Source organism: Macaca mulatta, chromosome 14 (genome assembly GCF_049350105.2).
Source record: "Macaca mulatta isolate MMU2019108-1 chromosome 14, T2T-MMU8v2.0, whole genome shotgun sequence".
In the NCBI taxonomy this organism is placed as follows: Eukaryota; Metazoa; Chordata; class Mammalia; order Primates; family Cercopithecidae; genus Macaca; species Macaca mulatta.
In genome coordinates this window covers 77364459-77382690 of record NC_133419.1, presented here as the reverse complement: position 1 = coordinate 77382690, position 18232 = coordinate 77364459, and the positions used below count along the sequence as shown (strand labels likewise).

Genomic DNA, 18232 nt, shown 5'->3' with positions numbered 1-18232 from the left:
GTTTCAACAATGTTCGGCTTTCAGTTCTTCACATTTCTTTCCTACCACAAGACCTTTGCATATGCTGTTTCTTCTACTTAAGCTTCTCCTCTTCCCCCAGTCCCCCTTTACCTTAATCACTTCTGGATATTTTTCAGGTTTCATTGTATGTGCCACTCCTTCACCCTAAGGATCCTGAGATACTTTTAAGTGGTGGAGCCACAATTTAAAGCAGTTCATATGTGACTTCTACTTCCTGATACCTCTCTCAAAGTTAATGGTACACACTAAAGTAATTGAAAGATTTTTTTCTTTTTAGTAAGCTATAACCAACTATATCACTGATAGCTCTTACTTTTACTAAGACTGATCTTTATCCAGAAACAATAAAAGTAAGAATGCCACCTAGCTGCTATGACCCATATGGTGTCAAGCCCTATTTCAAAGTTAAGTAAGAAGATGTAGAACAGCAGCCTGGCCAACATGGTGAAAACCTGTTCCATCTACCTTTTTGCAGAAATTGACAAGCTGATCCTAAAATTCATATGAAAATGCAAGGGACCCAGAGTAGCTAAAACAATCTCAATAAAGAACAACAAACTTGGAATACTCACACTCTCCAATTTCAAAACTTACTACAAATCTGCAGTAATCAAGGCTATGTGGTATTAGCATAAGAATAGATATATAAGTCAATAGAATAGAATTGAGAGCTGATAAACTCACACATTTATGACCAGTTGATTTTCAGTCAGAGTGTTAAGACAACTTAATAAGGAAAGAACAGTCTTTTCAACAAATGGTTTTGGGACAATTAGATAGCCAAGTACTAAAGAATGAAGCCAGACCCCTACCTCACACCACATAAATAATTAACTCAAAATTGACCAAGACCTAAATGTAAGACCTATACTCTTAGACAAAAACACAGATAGAAATCTTCATGACCTTGGATTAGGCAATAGTTTTTTAGCTATGATACCAAAAACATAAGCAACAAAAGGAAAAAAAAAAACACACACACACAGATAAAATGCACTTCGGTAGAACTGAAAACTTTTTTTTTGCATCAAAGGACACTACTAAGAAAGTGAAAAGATGCGACAGGCCATCCATGCTCTAAGCCTGGCAAGGGTCTGCTTGCCTGTGTCCCACATGGTAGAACTCGGCATCTGTAGGGGGCCTGCTAGGGGCAGGAAGGGAGTAGCACCCAACCCTGAGCTGGGTGCTCATGCTTCCCTGGAGCTGGGTGGAGGAGCTGAGGGTGTGGACAGGCATGAGGTATGGACATGTCCGTCCCTTTGAGGACCAAGATCATGACCACCACAGAGCGAGCACCTCCGGGGTTCTCAGATAAAAAGTCTGACAGCCACTGAGGCTCACCAGGCTACTGCAGCAGTCCCAGCAGAAGCAGGGCCAGGCTGAAGCAGTGACACCACAGACTTCGGGCATAGGGGGTATCTCAAGGCTGCTGTAACAAGTCACCATAAATGCAGTGATACAAAATGGCACAAGCTGATGACAGTTGTGGAGGTCAGAAGTCCAGAATGGCTCTCACCAGGCTGAAATCAAGGGGCCAACTTCAGGGGAATCTGTTTCCTGCCTTTCCTGGTTTGAGAGGCCCCATCATGGCTGTCACCTGTGGAGCTGCTGTGCTCCACAGGCCTGGCCTCACTTATGGGGCTTCAAGAACAGTGCCTAGATCGTCTGAGAGCCTGTGGCATCACTGTCATGACAAAGGAACATTTGGGATGCACTGGAAGCCCAGAAGTCCAGAGATGGGGATAGGAACCATCAGTTACTATGGGGCACCCTGGGGGTCCCACACACACCACTGTGGGTGTCAGACCCTCAGATTGTTGCCACTTTGGGAAGGGGTCAGCAGTTTGCAAAGGACTCTGGACAGCAGTAGGGAGCAGCAATGACACAAGGGTTCCCCCCCAACCCCTGACACTGTTCAGACCTTCACCCCCTAGCACATGGAGGAGGTGTCGTGCCCCTGCTTCAGGAAGCCTCGAGGGAGACACACGCACCCTCAGAATTCCCAGTTGGGGGCTCCTCACTGGAGGGCACTGGCAGAAACTGGTGTCAGAAAACAGCAGCACAGAGCGGATCTGGAACAGATCAGGGTATCACAGAAAAGATGCTTCATAAGATGTGTTTTGATGAGGATATTTAAATAAGTGTAATTTAATTGATGTTAAAAAAAAAAAAGAAAGTGAAAAGAAAAGTCACAGAAGAAAATATTTGCAAATCATATCTGTATCCAGAGGCTAGTATCTAGAATATAGAATACAGAAAGAAGTCTTACAACTCAATAAGAAAAATACAACTACAGCTATTTTAAAAATAGGTAAAGGATATCAATAGACATTTCTACTATGAAGATATACAAATGGTGTCAATAAGCACATGAAAAGATGTTTAACATTAGTCATTAAGGAAATGCAAATCAAAGTCACAATGGGAGAAACTACTTCATACCCACAAGATGGCTATACTAAAAAGATAAACAGTAACAAGTATTGGCAATGATATGGAGAAGTCGCTGGTGGGGATGTAAATGGTGCAGCCACTTTGAAAAACAGCCTGGCAGCTCCTCAAAAGGTTAAATGACCCAGCAGTTCCACTCCTAAGTATTGGTCTAAGAAAACTGAAAACATACATCCACAATGAGGGAAACTAAAAAAATTTCACCCCCAAATATATTTCTTTCATATATTTTGGGACAGCGATTCAGAGGGACTAGAAACCAAAGAAGAGCTAAAAAGCTGTCTTTTCTAGAGGAGATGTGCATCTGTAGAGGAAATAAAGTCAAGTAAATAACAGATGCAAACAGGCTTTCTTTGAACCACCCTTCACCCCTTCATCTGGATCTAGGAAAGATTAACTGAGAATCTGACACCTTTAAAGGTCTGACAGAAATATTTACCAAAGGCTACCATCTGTTCTTTCTGAGAGCTGCTACCCATGAAGTTTCATCCATATAACAAGGCTGCCTTTGCTAGCCAGGCCTTTCCTCTTCTCTCCCTCTTATAACCTGTCTTGCTACCATAACCTGTTTTGCCAAGCTCCAAGCCCCTATTCTTTGTGTGACCTCAAGATGGTATAAAAGTATCAATCTTCTGATCATTTGAGTTTTTCATATTTTGTATGCCATGCCCATACACATGTTAATAAGACCTGTATGCCCTTTTTCTTGTTAATAAATCTATCATCGGTTTTTTTTTTTTTTTTTTTTTTTTTAGATGGAGTCTTGCTGTATCACCAGGAGGAGTGCAGTGGTGCAATCTTGGCTCACTGCAATCTCTGCCTCCTGGGTTCAAGTGATTCTCCTGCCTCAGCCTCCCCAGTAGCTGGGACTGCGGGCGCATGCCACCACACCCAGCTAATGTTTATATTTTTAGTAGGGACAGGGTTCCACCATGTTGGCCAGGATGGTCTTGATCTCTTGACCTCATGATCTACCCACCTCGGCCTCCCAAAGTGCTGGGATTACAGGCATGAGCCATCGTGCTCGGCCTATCAGTTTGTTTTATAGACTCAAATCATTGAGCCTTTGGGGAAAAACGTAAACTTTCCTACAACACAACTTGTACACAAAAGTTCACAGCAACATTATTCATAATACTTAAAACATGGGAACAACCTAAATTTCCATTAATTGATAAGTGGATAAATGAATGTGTTATATCCATACAATGTAATATTATTTAGGTAAAAAAATTAAGTACTTCTTGCTACAGCATGGATGAACTGTGTGAAAACATGCTAAGTTAAAGAAACCAGACATAAAAGGCCACACATTATATGATTCCATTGATATGAAATGTCCAGAATGGGCAAATCTATACAGGAAGACAGTGATTGTCAGGGGTCGTTGGAGGGAATAATAGGGAGTGGCTGCTAATGGGCATGGTTTTCTCTTTGGGATGATGAAATGTTGTGGGATTAGATAGTGGCAATGGCTCCACAATCTGTGAACATACATAAAACTACTGACTTGTACACTTCAAAAGGGTGAATTTTTACTGTTGTATGATGGGGTGGAAAAAAAGGGTGAACTTTATGGTATATAAGTTATACCTTAAAAAAAAAAACTCACCTACATATCTACAATACTACCAACAAAATCAATAATTAACATTTATTTATTACTACATGTAATCTGCAGACCTCATTCAAGTTTAAGTGCCTCAATATCATAAATACAAATATGAACACACACACACACGTACACTGTATTTAGTTGTCAGGTCTTTTTTATCTCCTTTTATCTAGAACACTTCATCAGTCTTTGAATTTTATGACTATCATACTTTTGAAGATGATAGGCCAGATGTTTTATATAATGTCCTTCAATTTGGTTTTGTCTGATGTTTTCATAATATTAAATTTAGATTGCACATCTTTGGCAAGAGTATCAGAGAAGTGATGATATTTTTCTTGTTACTGCATCCTACTAGGTGGCATATGTAAACCAAAAATAAAGTTCTAAGCCCTCCAACTGACTAGATGGACAGCTCTTGGCCAAGGGGACCCCAGAGAAACATGAAAACTGAATTTTTAGCCATGATGAAAGGAGGTCCAACATGCCTTGTTACAATCCTCACCCTTTTGGAGTTTAGGCATAACTGCCCAGGATTAAGGTTAAAACAGAGATCATAAGACTGACAAAACAGATTTTGGCAATAAACAGTCATTACCAAATTATAATCATGGTAAGAGGTGCAAGGTAGCCATGCAAGCTAAGAGTTAAGTTACACCCTGCAAACCATAAGATCTTATTAAACAGGTTTCTTTCCTTAACCCGCTATAATGTGGCTTGCTTTTCAACCTGACTTTAGTATAGCATCATATGACAAGGAAATCAAAGGAACTCCTGAGACTGTATTGTCATGAGATAGGAATAATATAGGGTGGAGAAGAAATTCCAGGCAGCAATTTCATATGACTTAGAGTCTTTGGGCTGGTAAGATCCTGAAAAACAGGGTGTGAACCAAGCTGGCTAAGACCGATTGGATCCAACATGTCACTGGATTTGACCTAGGTTTCACCTAGGACTTCATTATGTGCTCATTAACATACTAAATCACAAACCCAGCAGCATGCTGAAACAGGTCAGGGTCACTGGTCTCGTTGTCTAATGTGTTATCCGAGCTCGTAGTCTCACAATCAAGAAAATTAAGGAGTATGGACACAAAGAATCAGGTTGGAGCAAAAGTTTAATAAGCAAAAGAAGAAAAGCTGAATTCAAAAGCTTTCATAAGAAACTGCTCTCATGTCTGTGTTTGAGGAATTTATCTATAAAACTGTGTGCATAACTCCCCTTTATCTATGTAGTTATGGGTATATCTCTAGATAAGCATTAAATGAATTTTTTTTGTTTGTATAATTGTGGGTTTGTTTAAAGTAAGCCCCCCTCCTCCCTGTGCAAGTTTCCATGGAGCCCACTGTGTACATGTCTGAAAGGGGGAGGACACTTCCTGGGCGCTCGCTAATCATACAAAGAACAAAGGGCTTCTATGCTGGACTTTTCCTGCCTTGCCTGCTTATCTGTGGCTTATCTGTGCAGGTGCACTGTAGCTGCGATTTTTTCAGGCAGGCACCTTATACAGTCTGAGTTTTTCTCCAAGCTGCACTATCTTGCCTGTAGCTGTTGATTTTTCCAGCAGGCAGCTTTTTCTGAGGACCAGCCTTAACTGTTTACCTAACTAATTTTTCCTTTTCTTCTCCCTCACTATGACAGTTCCAGGAATACCTATATTTGATATAAAAATGGGTGGCACCACAGTTCTGATGAATCTCTACCTTTTTCCAGGAATTTTCATGAATATTCCATTCCTTGGTTAGAGAAACACATAAAGGTAGCAGCCCCAAACCCCACTGCATGACATTCTCTCAAGTACATCTGCACTCCTTTTTCTTACCTTTTTTCTTTGCAATAAATTTCTTTACTTTTATTATTTTTCGACTTGTCCTTGAATTCATTCTTGTGATGGTATCAAGAGCCTAGACATTGGCTAGGATAGAGGTCCACTGGTGTTTGGGGACTTCCCCCAGTCCACCAGTATCACACCATGCCATGGTCACTAATACTGGCTCAGAATAAGCCTTTAAAAAATATTTGACAGGCCGGGCGCAGTGGCTCACGCCTGTAATCCCAGCTCTTTGGGAGGCCAGGTGGGTGGATCACCTTAGGTCAGGAGTTCAAGACCAGCTTGGCCAATGTGGTGAAACCCCGTCTCTACTAAAAATACAAAAATTAGCGAGGTGTGGTGGCGGGCGCCTATAACCCCAGCTACTCAGGAGGCTCAGGCAGGAGAATGGCTTGAACCTGGGAGGCAGAGGTTGCAGTGAGCCGAGATCACGCCACTGCACTCCAGTGTCGCTCTGGGCAACAGAGTGAGACTCCATCTCAAAAAAAAAAAAAGTAAGCCGGGCATGGTGGTGCACGCCTGTAACCCCAGCTACTCGGGAGGCTGAGGCAGGAGAATCACTTGAACCTGGGAGGCAGAGGTTACCGTAAGCCAAGATCGCACCACTGCATGCCAGCCTAAGCGACAAAGGCGAAACTCCATCTCAAAAAATAATAATAATAAAAATTAAAAATAATAATATAAAATAAAAATATTTGACAAGGTTTAGTTTTTCCATTAACACATATAATTTTGATTTGTCCCATTAGTGATGATTAGGTTGCTTGATTAAGGTATTTCCCACTAGGCTTCTCCACTGTAAAGGTATTCTTTCTCCTCTTTTTAAATACTTGGTGGAAAGGTACTTTGAAACTATATAAACATACTCTTCAACATCAAACTTTTTCTTCATTTATTTATACTCATGCATTATTTCATTTAATACATCATTTATTATCTTAGAATGGACTCAGATTTCCCATATTACTCATCGGGTTATAACTATTATAACCTGTTACCATTTATTTTGATGCTCAAATTGTCCCAGATTTGGCCAGCAGGAACCCCTTCAAGTTGGCTTCAGTGTCCTTTTGACATATTCCCATAATTTTTTAAGCCTTTTCATTTTTTCTGGCATAAAAAGATGATCTAGGCTGATATTGTCCTTTTTTTTTTTTTTCTGCCCCAGCCCTTGGAATCAGCCCTGCTTCCTTTTAAAGAATGATTTTTAGAAAACAAGATCTGGATGCTAGATATATTCTTTGGCTTTGAAGTTCCCCATTCCCAGATCCTCTCATGGACAGAGCTTGAGAATGTATGTACATATGTGTGTATTAAAATATTTAAGTATGTATACATATATACAAAATACATATGCATATCACATATTTTCATATCTACATGTCTATAACATATGTATGTATTGAACATATGAGTTTGCACTGTTAACTCCAATTTCAATTTGTCACCACAGAGTTCATTCTAGTTTTCATCTTTTCCATGTTTGCGACTTTGTTCTCTAACAGTAAGAAACCTGGCTCCCATTCTCCTTAGTATATTTATTTATTTGATTAATTACCCTGTATGCAACATGGCTTCCATTGCTATGTCTCCTTTTCCCAAGCAATGCCCTTCTCACTCAATTCAGGCTCCAACACTCGGTGCTGGGCTGCTGCTGCACCTCCACTTAGAAGGCCTCTCGACTCTGCTTATGCTCTCAGATCCTGCAGTGGGCCACTCTGCCATGTAGAAGTCACCCTCACCTTCCCAGGGTACCAAAACATGGCACAAAGCTATCCCCACTATGTGGCACTCTCCCCATCCCACTCAGATTCCAACCACATGTCAAATGACCTCCCCAGTGTGTGAGGACACCCTCCTTATTCTGCACTGAGCTGTCCCCTTTGCATGGATACTTCTTCAACCCTGGTCTCTAATACCCTGTCCCTGGGCTGCCTTGATGTGCAGATACCCTCTTCACTCCTAATTAGGCTCTGACACCCTACACTGGACTATCCCCCTATGTTGACACTCTCTTTAACTGGCTCAGGTCCCAGTGTTCTGTGATGGATAGTCCCCACCCCATGTGGCTATCCTATAAGCCACACTCAGGTTTTGACACTCCAGTGTGGCTACTGAGCACTTGAAATAAGCCTAATCTTAACTAAAAATATATTGCAGGTATAAAATATAACCAGATTTAAGAATATGAAATACTTTATTCATAATTTTTTATATTGATTATATATATAATATTTTAGATATACTGGGTTAAATAAAATATATTATTATTATTATTCGAGACGGAGTCTCGCTCTGTCGTCAGCCTGGAGTGCAATGGCGCGATCTTGGCTCAGTGCGATTTCTGCCTCCCAGGTTCAAGAGATTCTCCTGCCTCAGCTTCCCGGGTAGCTGGGATTACAGACGCACACCACCACACCCAGCTAATTTTTGTATTTTTAGTACAGACGGGGTTTCACCATGTTGGCCAGGATGGTCTCGATCTCCTGACCTCGTGATCCACCCACCTTGGCCTCTCAAAGTGCTGGGATTACAGGCGTGAGCCACCATGCCTGGCCAAATAAAATATACTATTATTTTCACCCATTTCTCTGTAGTTTTTTTCAATGTAGCTACTAGAAAAATTTAAATTACAAATGTAGCTCAGATTTTATTTGTTCTACTGTTCTAGAAGTTTCTGGATTAGTGATGGGAAATCAAGAGATCAAAAGACTAAGGACTTGATGACATATATGCCCTCCTCTGAGTAAGGATGGAAACTAAAAATCCTTGGCTAGCTCTGCAGGGGTGTCCAATCTTTTGGCTTCCCAGAGTCACACATAAAATTAACACTAATGGCCGGGTGCGGTGGCTCATGCCTGTAATCCCAGCATTTTGGGAGGCTGAGGCAGGCGGATCACCCGAGGTCAGGAGTTCGAGACCAGCCTGGCCAACATGGTGAAACCCCATCTCTACTAAAAGTCCAAAAAATTAGCCGGGCTTGGTGGTGGGTGCATGTAGTCCTAGCTACTTGGGAGGCTGAGGCAGGAGAATTGCTTGAACCTGGGAGGCAGAGGTTGCAATGAGCTGAGGTTGCACCACTGCACTCCAGCCTGGGCAATAAGAGCAAAACTTCGACTCAAAAAAATGAAAAATAAAAATAAAAATAGGCCGGGTGCGGTGGCTCAAGCCTGTAATCCCAGCACTTTGGGAGGCCGAGACGGGCAGATCACGAGGTCAGGAGATCGAGACCATCCTGGCTAACACGGTGAAACCCCGTCTCTACTAAAAAATAAAAAAACTAGCCGGGCGAGGTGGCGGGCACCTGTAGTCCCAGCTACTTGGGAGGCTGAGGCAGGAGAATGGCGTAAACCCGGGAGGCAGAGCTTGCAGTGAGTCGAGATCCGGCCACTGCACTCCAGCCTGGGTGACAGAGCTAGACTCCTTCTCAAAAAAAATAAATAAAATAAATAAATTAATTAATTAATAAATTGCAAAAAGACCTCATAATGTTTTTAGAAAGTTTACGAATTTGTATTGGGCTGCATTCAAAGCCATCCTGGGTCACATGTGGCTCACAGGTTGGACAAGCTTGCTCTAAAGTCTTGCTACCTAGAGGGACTCAGACCATTCAAATGGATGCCATAGAAACATGAAAGAATGCAGGTATCTCAGAATAAGAATATATTGTTCTGGTAAACTGATTGTGTCTTTTTAAGATGTCCCCATGTGACTGCTCTCTAATGCTGCTCTCAATTATATATGCCTGCACAGAGATGGTCAAAAAGCCCTATACTATTTATACTTGTTTTCTTTATGGACTCACCTGCTTATTTCTTTACTTCACTTAGTTTGGATCCTCAGACTTGAAGTAAAAAAAACTCCAGAGATTACAAATCCCATCTTTTAGCCATAGTTATGTGCTCTTTTCTCAAATCTGAAGTACTTCTGAATTAAGAGAAATAAGCATTTGTCAATTTCATCATTACTAACCTGCATTTCATATTTCAGAGTCATGTGGAAGCACCAGGATCCCATTCCTACCACTGAAATTAAACAAATGAAAAAAAAATTAGCATGAAATTCTTTGTGCGTGGCCAGAGTGACCTGAGAAGACAATAAGACATTTCAAAGCACTGAGTTAAGGATAATGAAGTTTATAAAATCTAGTGGCAAGATATAGCTGACTCTTGAGTAAGTGCTATCACTGATGAAATTTTGGTGTAGAAAAGAAGTACTATGTAAGTTCTCTTAAATTCCCTCCTACTAAGTGGCTTACTAGACTAACAATATTCCATTGTTTCTGTAAAATGTATTATCTGATGCTCAGGATAAGTTTTAATGCACGTAGCTGGTTAGCTACTCCTTTGCACTTCTGTCCCAAATGGCTAAGGTATATGCTTAGTAAGAGCTGGTCAGTTTGTTCCTAAACTTGTTGATGCCATTGTGTTTGGTTATCAAAACTATGACTGCAAAAAGAGTTGTTGCTTCTCCAAGAACTATTTTAAATGCTTAAAGTAGACTCAATAAAAATGAGTTGCTGGCCAGGCGCGGTGGCTTGCGCCTGTAATCCCAGCACTTTGGGAGGTTGAGGCGGGTGGACTACGTGAGGTCAGGAGTTTAAGACCAGCCTGGCCAACATGGCGAAACCTCGTCTCTACTAAAAATTTAAAAATTAGCTGGGCGTGGTGGCAGGCCCCTGTAATACCAGCTACTCGGGAGGCTGAGGTAAGAGAATCGTTTGAACCCAGAAGAAGGAGGTTGCAGTGAGCTGAGACTGTGCCACTGCACTCCAGCCTGGGCAACAAGAGCAAAACTCCGTCTCAAAAAAAAAAAAAAAAAAAAAAAAAAAAAAAAAAAAGGTGCTAATAAAAATCATTGTTGAATTAGTTGTGGTTGGATATCTGTTACAGACTGGGAAAAATAGTAAAAATCTAAAAAGATTCTGTAGGCAGGGCACAGTGGCTCAGGCTTGTAATCCCAGCACTTTGGGAGGCTAAGGCCAGAGGATCACTTGAAGTCAGGAGTTCAAGACCAGCCTGGGCAACACAGCGAGACTTTATTAATACATAAAATAATAATAATAAAATTAAAAAATAAAAAGATTCTGTGTTCATGTCCTAAGTTCTTCCCAAGTGCCTCCATTTTAAATGAACTATTTTCATTTTAGGGTTTTATAAAATGTTTGGTTTTTAAAGCAAAAAAGAGTAAGTAGAACTAAAATTAGGGTCTCTCATTCAATGGTCATGCCGTATGTTAAATAATTGTCAAAGATTATATACAACAAAAATAAAACCTCAGGCCCAGCGCAGTGGTTCACACCTGTAATCACAGCACTTTGGAGGCCGAGGCAGACAGATCACCTGAGGTCAGGAGTTTGAGATCAGCCTGGTCAACATGGTGAAACCCCATCTCTACTAAAAATACAAAAATTAGCCAGGCATGGTGATACACACCTGTAGTCCCAGCTACTTGGGAGGCTGAGGCAGGAGGATTGCTTAAACCTGGGAAATGGAGGTTGCAGTGAGCTGAGATTGTGCCACTGCACTCCAGCCTGGGTGATAGAGTGAGACTCCATCTCAAAAATAAAAAAACAAAAATTAATACAAATTAAAAATTAAACTTCATGTATATATGTATTCAATAATTCTGTGCTTCAATATATCAAAGGTTTAATATCCAAAATTTAAAAAATTCTATGCTTCAACTTAAAAAAATTAACTGACCAAGTATCAGCCCCTATGACATCTAATAAAGCTTTTTTCTCTGATTCAGGTTAGTTCAGAATTTACCGAGTGCATCCTATTTGCCAAATTCAGTTATAGATGCTGAGGTACAAAGATAAGATCCAGTCATTGGCCTTAATGAAACATATAGTCTAATGGAAGAGACAGGCAGATAAACAGTGCCTGTACATGGAGATATGCGTTGAATACCATGGAAGCACAGAGAAGGAACGCTTGTGAAGGAAATCCAAGAATGCAAGAATGATGGTACAGATTAAACTTAAGGATACATAGGACTTAGCCCAACAAATGTAGTAAGTAGGGGTGTCATTAAATAACTTGTATGACACCACCTGAGAAAAATTTCAAACTATATGTTATTCTTGCCTTTAAAAAAGTCACTATATAGATTTTAATTTTTATTCCTCAAAATGAAATGAGGGAAATAAGATAGTTATTGCACTCATCTCATTAGAGAAATAAGGAAGTGGGGTGGTTCGTGTCTTTTTTCCCAGAAAAGTAATTAGAAGGTACAAAGGTAGGTAAATTATTCAATGTAAAAGGAAAAAAATAAAAACCTTTAAGTTATTTAAAGTCACACAATAACAATATATTATGAATTAAAAAAATAAGTGAGATGGGATGATTATTCATCTTGGTAGAATGGCCACTTTATCATGCCTTACTCAAGGACTGTTTTAATCAAAACGTTTTCAAAGTGTTCTCTTGATACTGTTAAATTATATAGCATTAAAGGTCTGATTTTTTCCCCCTGCTTTTGCTCACAGAGCCATTAAACGTCTGACTTTTTAGAGATATCTACAATTTATTTCCTTTCAACAATCTGGGTAACACATAAAAAAGTATTCTGATAGAAAATCTATTCTGGTGGCTACTCAGAGGTTTCAAATTGCTTTCAGGAGAGGGTAGCACTAGGTTTATTCCTCTTTTTCTTTGTTATTTTCTATTCTTTTAAAAAAAGTACTCTCCTGCAACTGACATTTCCAGACATTTAGAGTCCAAAAACATGTAACAGAACAGCATTTTTATTTTGCTCCTTTAAAGCAAACCACCAAGTTTTGCTGAAGTTTATCAGGTTTCTTGAGATACAATTCACATAAAATTAATTCAAAGTATAGAATTGAATTGTTTTCAGTATATTCAGACTTGTGCAAACATCACCTCAAGCTAATTCTAGAACATTTTCATCACCCCTAAAAGAAAGCCTATACCCATTAGCAATCACATTCCATTTTCTCTCAACCTCTCCAGCCCTGGGCAATCAATCTACTTTGTCTCTACAGATTTGCCTACTGGGGACATTACATCTAAGTGGAATCATATATCATGTAGTCTTTTATGTCTAGCTTCTCTCCCTTAAGCATAATGTTTCCAAGGTTCATTTATGTCATCACATGCATCAGTGATTCATCCTTTTTATGGATGAATAATAATATTCCATTATATGAACATACCATATTTTACTTATCCATTCATCAGGTGATGGACATTGCTATGTACTGAATGTTTGTATGCCCGCCTCCCCAACTCCCCAGTTCATATGTTGAAGCTCTAACTCCTAATGTGATGGTATCTGGAGGTGAGACCTTTGGGAGTTAATTAGGTTTAGATGAGGTCATGTAGGGGTGGGGTCCCCAGGATGGGATTAGTGCCCTTATAAGAGGAAGACACTGAAGCTTGCTTCTTCTCTTTCCACAGCACAAACAGAGGGAAGGCCATGTGAGACACAGCAAGAAAGTGACAGTCTGCAAGCTAGGAAGGAGACGTTTTTTGGTTTTGGTTCCTCACCAGGAACCAAATTAAATGCTACCTTGATCTTGGACTTCCAAGCCGCCAGAACTGTGAGAAATAAATGCGTGTTGTTTAAGCCACCCAGTCTATGGTATTTTGTTATGGCAGCCCGAGCTAAAAAATACATTTAGGTTGTTTCTACATTTACACTATTATGAATAGTGCTGCTGTGAACACTCATATACAAGTTTTTATGTGGACATATTTTTTTATTTCATTCATTCATATACACTTTGGAGTGAAATTTCTGGGTCACATGGTTTAGTATTTTGAGGAAGTGTTTTTCAGAGTGTCTGTACCATCTTATATTCCTATCAGCAATATACTAATTTTTCCACATCTTGCCAATATTTATCACTGGCTGTCTTTGTGATTACAGCCATCCTAGTGGATGTGAAGTGGTATTTCATTATGATTTTGATAAGTATTTACTTAACGAGGACCCCGTTTGCTTTCAATAAATATCTACTGTGTACTTAATGCTCCAAGCATTTCCATTGGGATAAGTGAGTGTACAAGAGGAATATGGTTCCTGTCTCAGAACTTTAAACAAACCATTAAAAATACAAAAAGGGGGCCAGGTATGGTGAGTCACACCTATAATCCCAGGACTTTGGGAGGCCAAGGTGGGTAGATCCTTTGAGCTCAGGAGTTTGAGACCAGCCTGGGCAACACAGAGAAACTTTGTCTCTACAAAGCATACAGAAGGTTAACTGGGCGTGATGGCATAGTCCTGTAGTCACAGCTACTTGGGAGACTGAAAGGTGGGAGGATCACTTGAGTCTGGGAGGTCAAGGGTGCACTGAGCCATGATTCTGCCACTGCACTCCAGCCTGGGTGACAGAGTGAAATCTTGTCATAAAACAAACAAACAAACAAAAACCAACCAACCAAACAAAAAAACATCAAAAAGGGGAGTTATAGAGCTATGGGAATCTATGCAAAGATAATGTTATTACCTTGTCTAGGGGGTCAAAAGAGGGCTGTCTGAGGAAGTAACACTTAAGCTAGAATTTGAAGAAAAAATTAACCAGATGAAATAATTAATTAAAAAATTAACCAGATAATTTTTTAAAAAAATGAGATCATTCTATGTAGAAGAATCATCTAGAATAAAGACGAAGTTAGTGCATTCAAAGAACTAAAAGAGCTTGGCTTAAACCATGAACAACTTGGGTATAGGGATCCAATGATGAAACTGGCATGCATGGTTTATAGAAACTAGATTAAGAAGAACTTTTAGGCCGGGCGTGGTAGCTCACACCTTTAATCCCAGCACTTTGGGAGGCCAAGGCGGGCGGATCACCTGAGGTCGGGAGTTTGAGACCAGCCTGACCAACATGGTGAAACCCCGTCTCTACTAAAAATACAAAATTAGCCAGGCGTGGTGGTGCAAGCCTGTAATCCCAGCTACTCGAGAGGCTGAGGCAGGAGAATCGCTTGAACCTGGGTGGCAGAGGCTACAGTGAGCCAAGATTGCGCCATTTGCGCTCCAGCCTGGCTCTTGGGAAACTCCATCTCAAAAAAAAAAAAAAAAAAAGAAGAACTTCTAAAGCCATGTTAAAATCTGATTCTGATTCAGATTTGGACTTTATCCTAAGGAGAAAGTACAGTTGTTAAAAAATGACACATACACATACACATAGGAATTGACATAATCACTTTTGCATTTTAAAAATATCACTCAGGTTACAAGGTAGGAAAATGTCTAAAGACTAGTTTTCCAATTTTAATATCAAAAATACTTTAAAGCAACCCCATATATGTATATTTGTACACTGTATACACACTGTGGTGCTAAGATACTATACATATTTTAAAACATATAAAATATAAATTTTTTAAAAATGAGGTAAATAAGTAACTATACACAAATAGAAGTTTTTGTCTTGTTTTGTTTTGTTTTTTTGTGACAGAGTCTCACTCTGTCACCCAGGCTGGAATGCAGTGGCGCAATCTTGGCTCACTGCAACCTCCACCTCCCAGGTTCAAGCAATTCTCCTGCTTCAGCCTCCTGAGTAGCTGGGATTACAGGCACCCACTACCACGCCCAGCTAATTTTTTTGTATTTTTAGTAGAGAAAGGGTTTCGCCATGTTGGCCAGGCTGGTCTTGAACTCCTGACCTCAAGTAATCCACCCATCTCGGCCTCCCAAAGTGCTGGGATTACAGGTGTGAGCCACTGCACCCAGCCACAAATAGAAGTTAAAGAGTTTTCTTCCTGCATCCCAAAAGATTTTTCTCACTCCCTGTAGTGTGTGCATCCTATTTTAACTGCTAGCTTAAATAATGAATAAACTCCTTGCAAGGCATATATGGAGCTTCATAATCTGGCTCCGCTGATTTCTTCCACTGTAGCTTGTAGTTCAGTCACGGCTGATTGCCTTTGGTCTCTAATCTCACACCATTAACTCTAGTCTGCTTTGCCTTTGCTCATCCTGTGCTCATTCTGTCACTTCTGCCTGGAATACTTACTCTTTCCATTGTTCACTCCCACTTGTCCCCAGCCTATCTCTCTGTTCATTGAAATATTATGCAACTTCGTGGCTGGGTGTGGTGGCTCCAGCCTGTAATCCCAGCACTTTGGGAGGCCAAGGCGGGCAGATCACTTGAGGTCAGGAGTTTGAGACCAGCGTAGCCAACATGGTGAAACCCTGTCACTACTAAAAATACAAAAATTAGCCGGGCGTGGTGACAGGCACCTGTAATTGCAGCTACTTGGGAGGCTGAGGCAGAAGAATCACTTAACCTGGGAGGCGGAGGTTGCAATGAGTTGAGATAGATTGCATCACTGCACTCCAGCCTGGGTGACAGAATGAGACTCTGTCTTAAAAAAAAAAAAAAAAAAGAAATCTTAGGCAATTTCTACAGCCATTTTATTGTTTGCTTTTTGTTTCTTTCAACTTTTTCTTTTGAAGTAATTTCAAACTTACAGAAATGTTGAAAGAACAGTATAGTGGCCGGGCACGGTGGCTCACACCTGTAATCCCAGTACTTTGAGAGGCCAAGGCGGGCAGATCACGAGGTCAGGAGTTCGAGACCAGCCTGGCCAACTTAGTGAAACCCCATCTCTATTAAAAATACAAAAATTAGCTGGGCGTCTGGGCGTTGGGGCAGGCGCCTGTAGTACCAGCTACTCAGGAAGCTGAGGCAGGAGAATCCCTTGAACTTGGGAGGCGGAGGTTGTAGTGCCACTGCACTCCAGCCTAGGCGACAGAGCCAAAAAAAAAAAAAAGAATAGTGTAGTGAATTCTTGTATATGTTCTACATATTGGTTCAGATTCACCAATTTTTATCATCTGGCTAATTTTCATATATATGTATGTGTGTGTGTGTATATATATATAATATTTTTTCTGAACATTTATGAGTAAATTGATATATCATATCCTTTTACCCCTTAATACTTCAGTGTGTATCCTAGATTCATTTTATGTCATCTCCTAAGTCAAATCTTCCTCTGCTTCCTCTCCAATTAAGTCTACTATACAAAGCATCCAAGAAATAATGTTTGACAAGGCCAGTAGTTATCAGCTTTTGGATCATACTGTTTTGCCCATACAGCTTTTAAAATGCTAGGCCAGTCCAGAAGCTTCTCATTCAGTGGGTGCCCTGGTACATGTATTTTAAAGGGCTGTCAATGACTGTTGCCCATGAAGACCCAAAGATCACTGTTGGATTCTAAGGTTCATAAAAGGCACAGTCTAGGTCTCCATGGTTCCCTATCACCAGAAACTAGCCCAGTGCCAGGCATATAGAGAACACTTATTAGGTATTTGCTGAATGGCTGATTTTTTTTCTTCTCCTTTGATAATCCACTATTTCACAAGAAATAGGGCAGGAGGAGAGAAGGAAGGGGGAGAAATAAAAGCAGGTACCTGAAATTAGCTCTCTGAAGTGAACCAGATGGGGGAAACCCAGTCATGTCTCCACATTTAACAAGAAATCAAGGGAGAATTCAGAAAGCAATTTTGGTCACTTTCTCTCTAGTCAAAGATGAACTCAAATGTTCTCCAGACACATTAAAACACTGGAAAGAAAAGAAGACCAAGAGGATCAAAATGGCTATTGTGAGCCTCTTAAAATGTTTCATCATTGTGACTATATCCACTTCAAGGGAATACTATGATGTGTTTTAATGGTGGAGGGGAGAGTAAAAAAACGCTTCTAGCTATAAAAATCAGCAAGACACAAAAGTAAAGGAGCAATAAAAATATCCCACCAAAGTTAGCAATTGCTGCATAATTTATTTCTGTTAAGATTTTTATTTATGAATCTTGTGATAAAAAATAAGTTGTAACTTAAGGCTGTACATAAATTGTTTTTGATAAGATACAGGTACTTTAGAACCTCTGATTTCAGTATATAAATTTTAAAAAGTTAGGGCTGATCCAAAACTTAGGAGAGGATCATTTCATGGTAAGGATATGAATCAAGACAAAATTAGAGGAACTAAATAAAATAATTCAAAAGGCAGAAGTGCAAATATAAGGCACATATTTAGAATCAAACATATTTTCATTCGATGGGAAGAAAAATGAGGGCAAGTATAATTTTTAGATCTTAGTAAATTCAGGAAAAGACAGAAAATATCGTCCATATTATCTTTCTCTCAACAAAACATACTTTCTGTGGTTATAACAAGGCTATCAAGAGAAAATCTCCAAATCGGCTTTGGAACTTTTTTCTTCCTTTGTAAATTCTGGGCCTGGCACAATGGCTCATGCCTGTAATCGTACAACTTTGGGAGGCCAAGGCAGGAGGATTGCTTGAGCCTAGGACTTCCAGACCAGCTCAG

The 18232-nt window shown here is 40.1% G+C and overlaps 1 protein-coding gene and 1 long non-coding RNA gene across 32 annotated transcripts in view; one reads left to right on the top strand and one right to left on the bottom strand.

The window, feature by feature from the left end:
* The window catches only part of LOC144334399 (uncharacterized), a 50535-nt gene extending 37020 nt beyond the window's left edge, over positions 1 to 13515 (top strand). The window contains exons 5-6 of the long non-coding RNA XR_013404193.1: positions 9909 to 10091; positions 13343 to 13515. This is a non-coding gene — a long non-coding RNA (uncharacterized LOC144334399). The remainder of the gene's footprint in view (positions 1 to 9908; positions 10092 to 13342) is intronic.
* Positions 1 to 18232, bottom strand: part of ACER3 (alkaline ceramidase 3) — a 170303-nt gene that overhangs the window by 58769 nt on the left and 93302 nt on the right. For 20 of the 31 annotated variants that reach the window (XR_013403182.1, XR_013403183.1, XR_013403179.1 and 17 more), the window contains 1 exon segment: positions 9891 to 9943. The exons of 4 other annotated variants lie outside the window; for them this stretch is intronic. Coding sequence is in view for 17 of the 27 variants with exons in the window: in NM_001266751.1 (NP_001253680.1) it covers positions 9891 to 9943 (53 nt within the window). In the remaining 10 variants the exon portion in view is untranslated. 31 annotated transcript variants of the gene reach the window in all.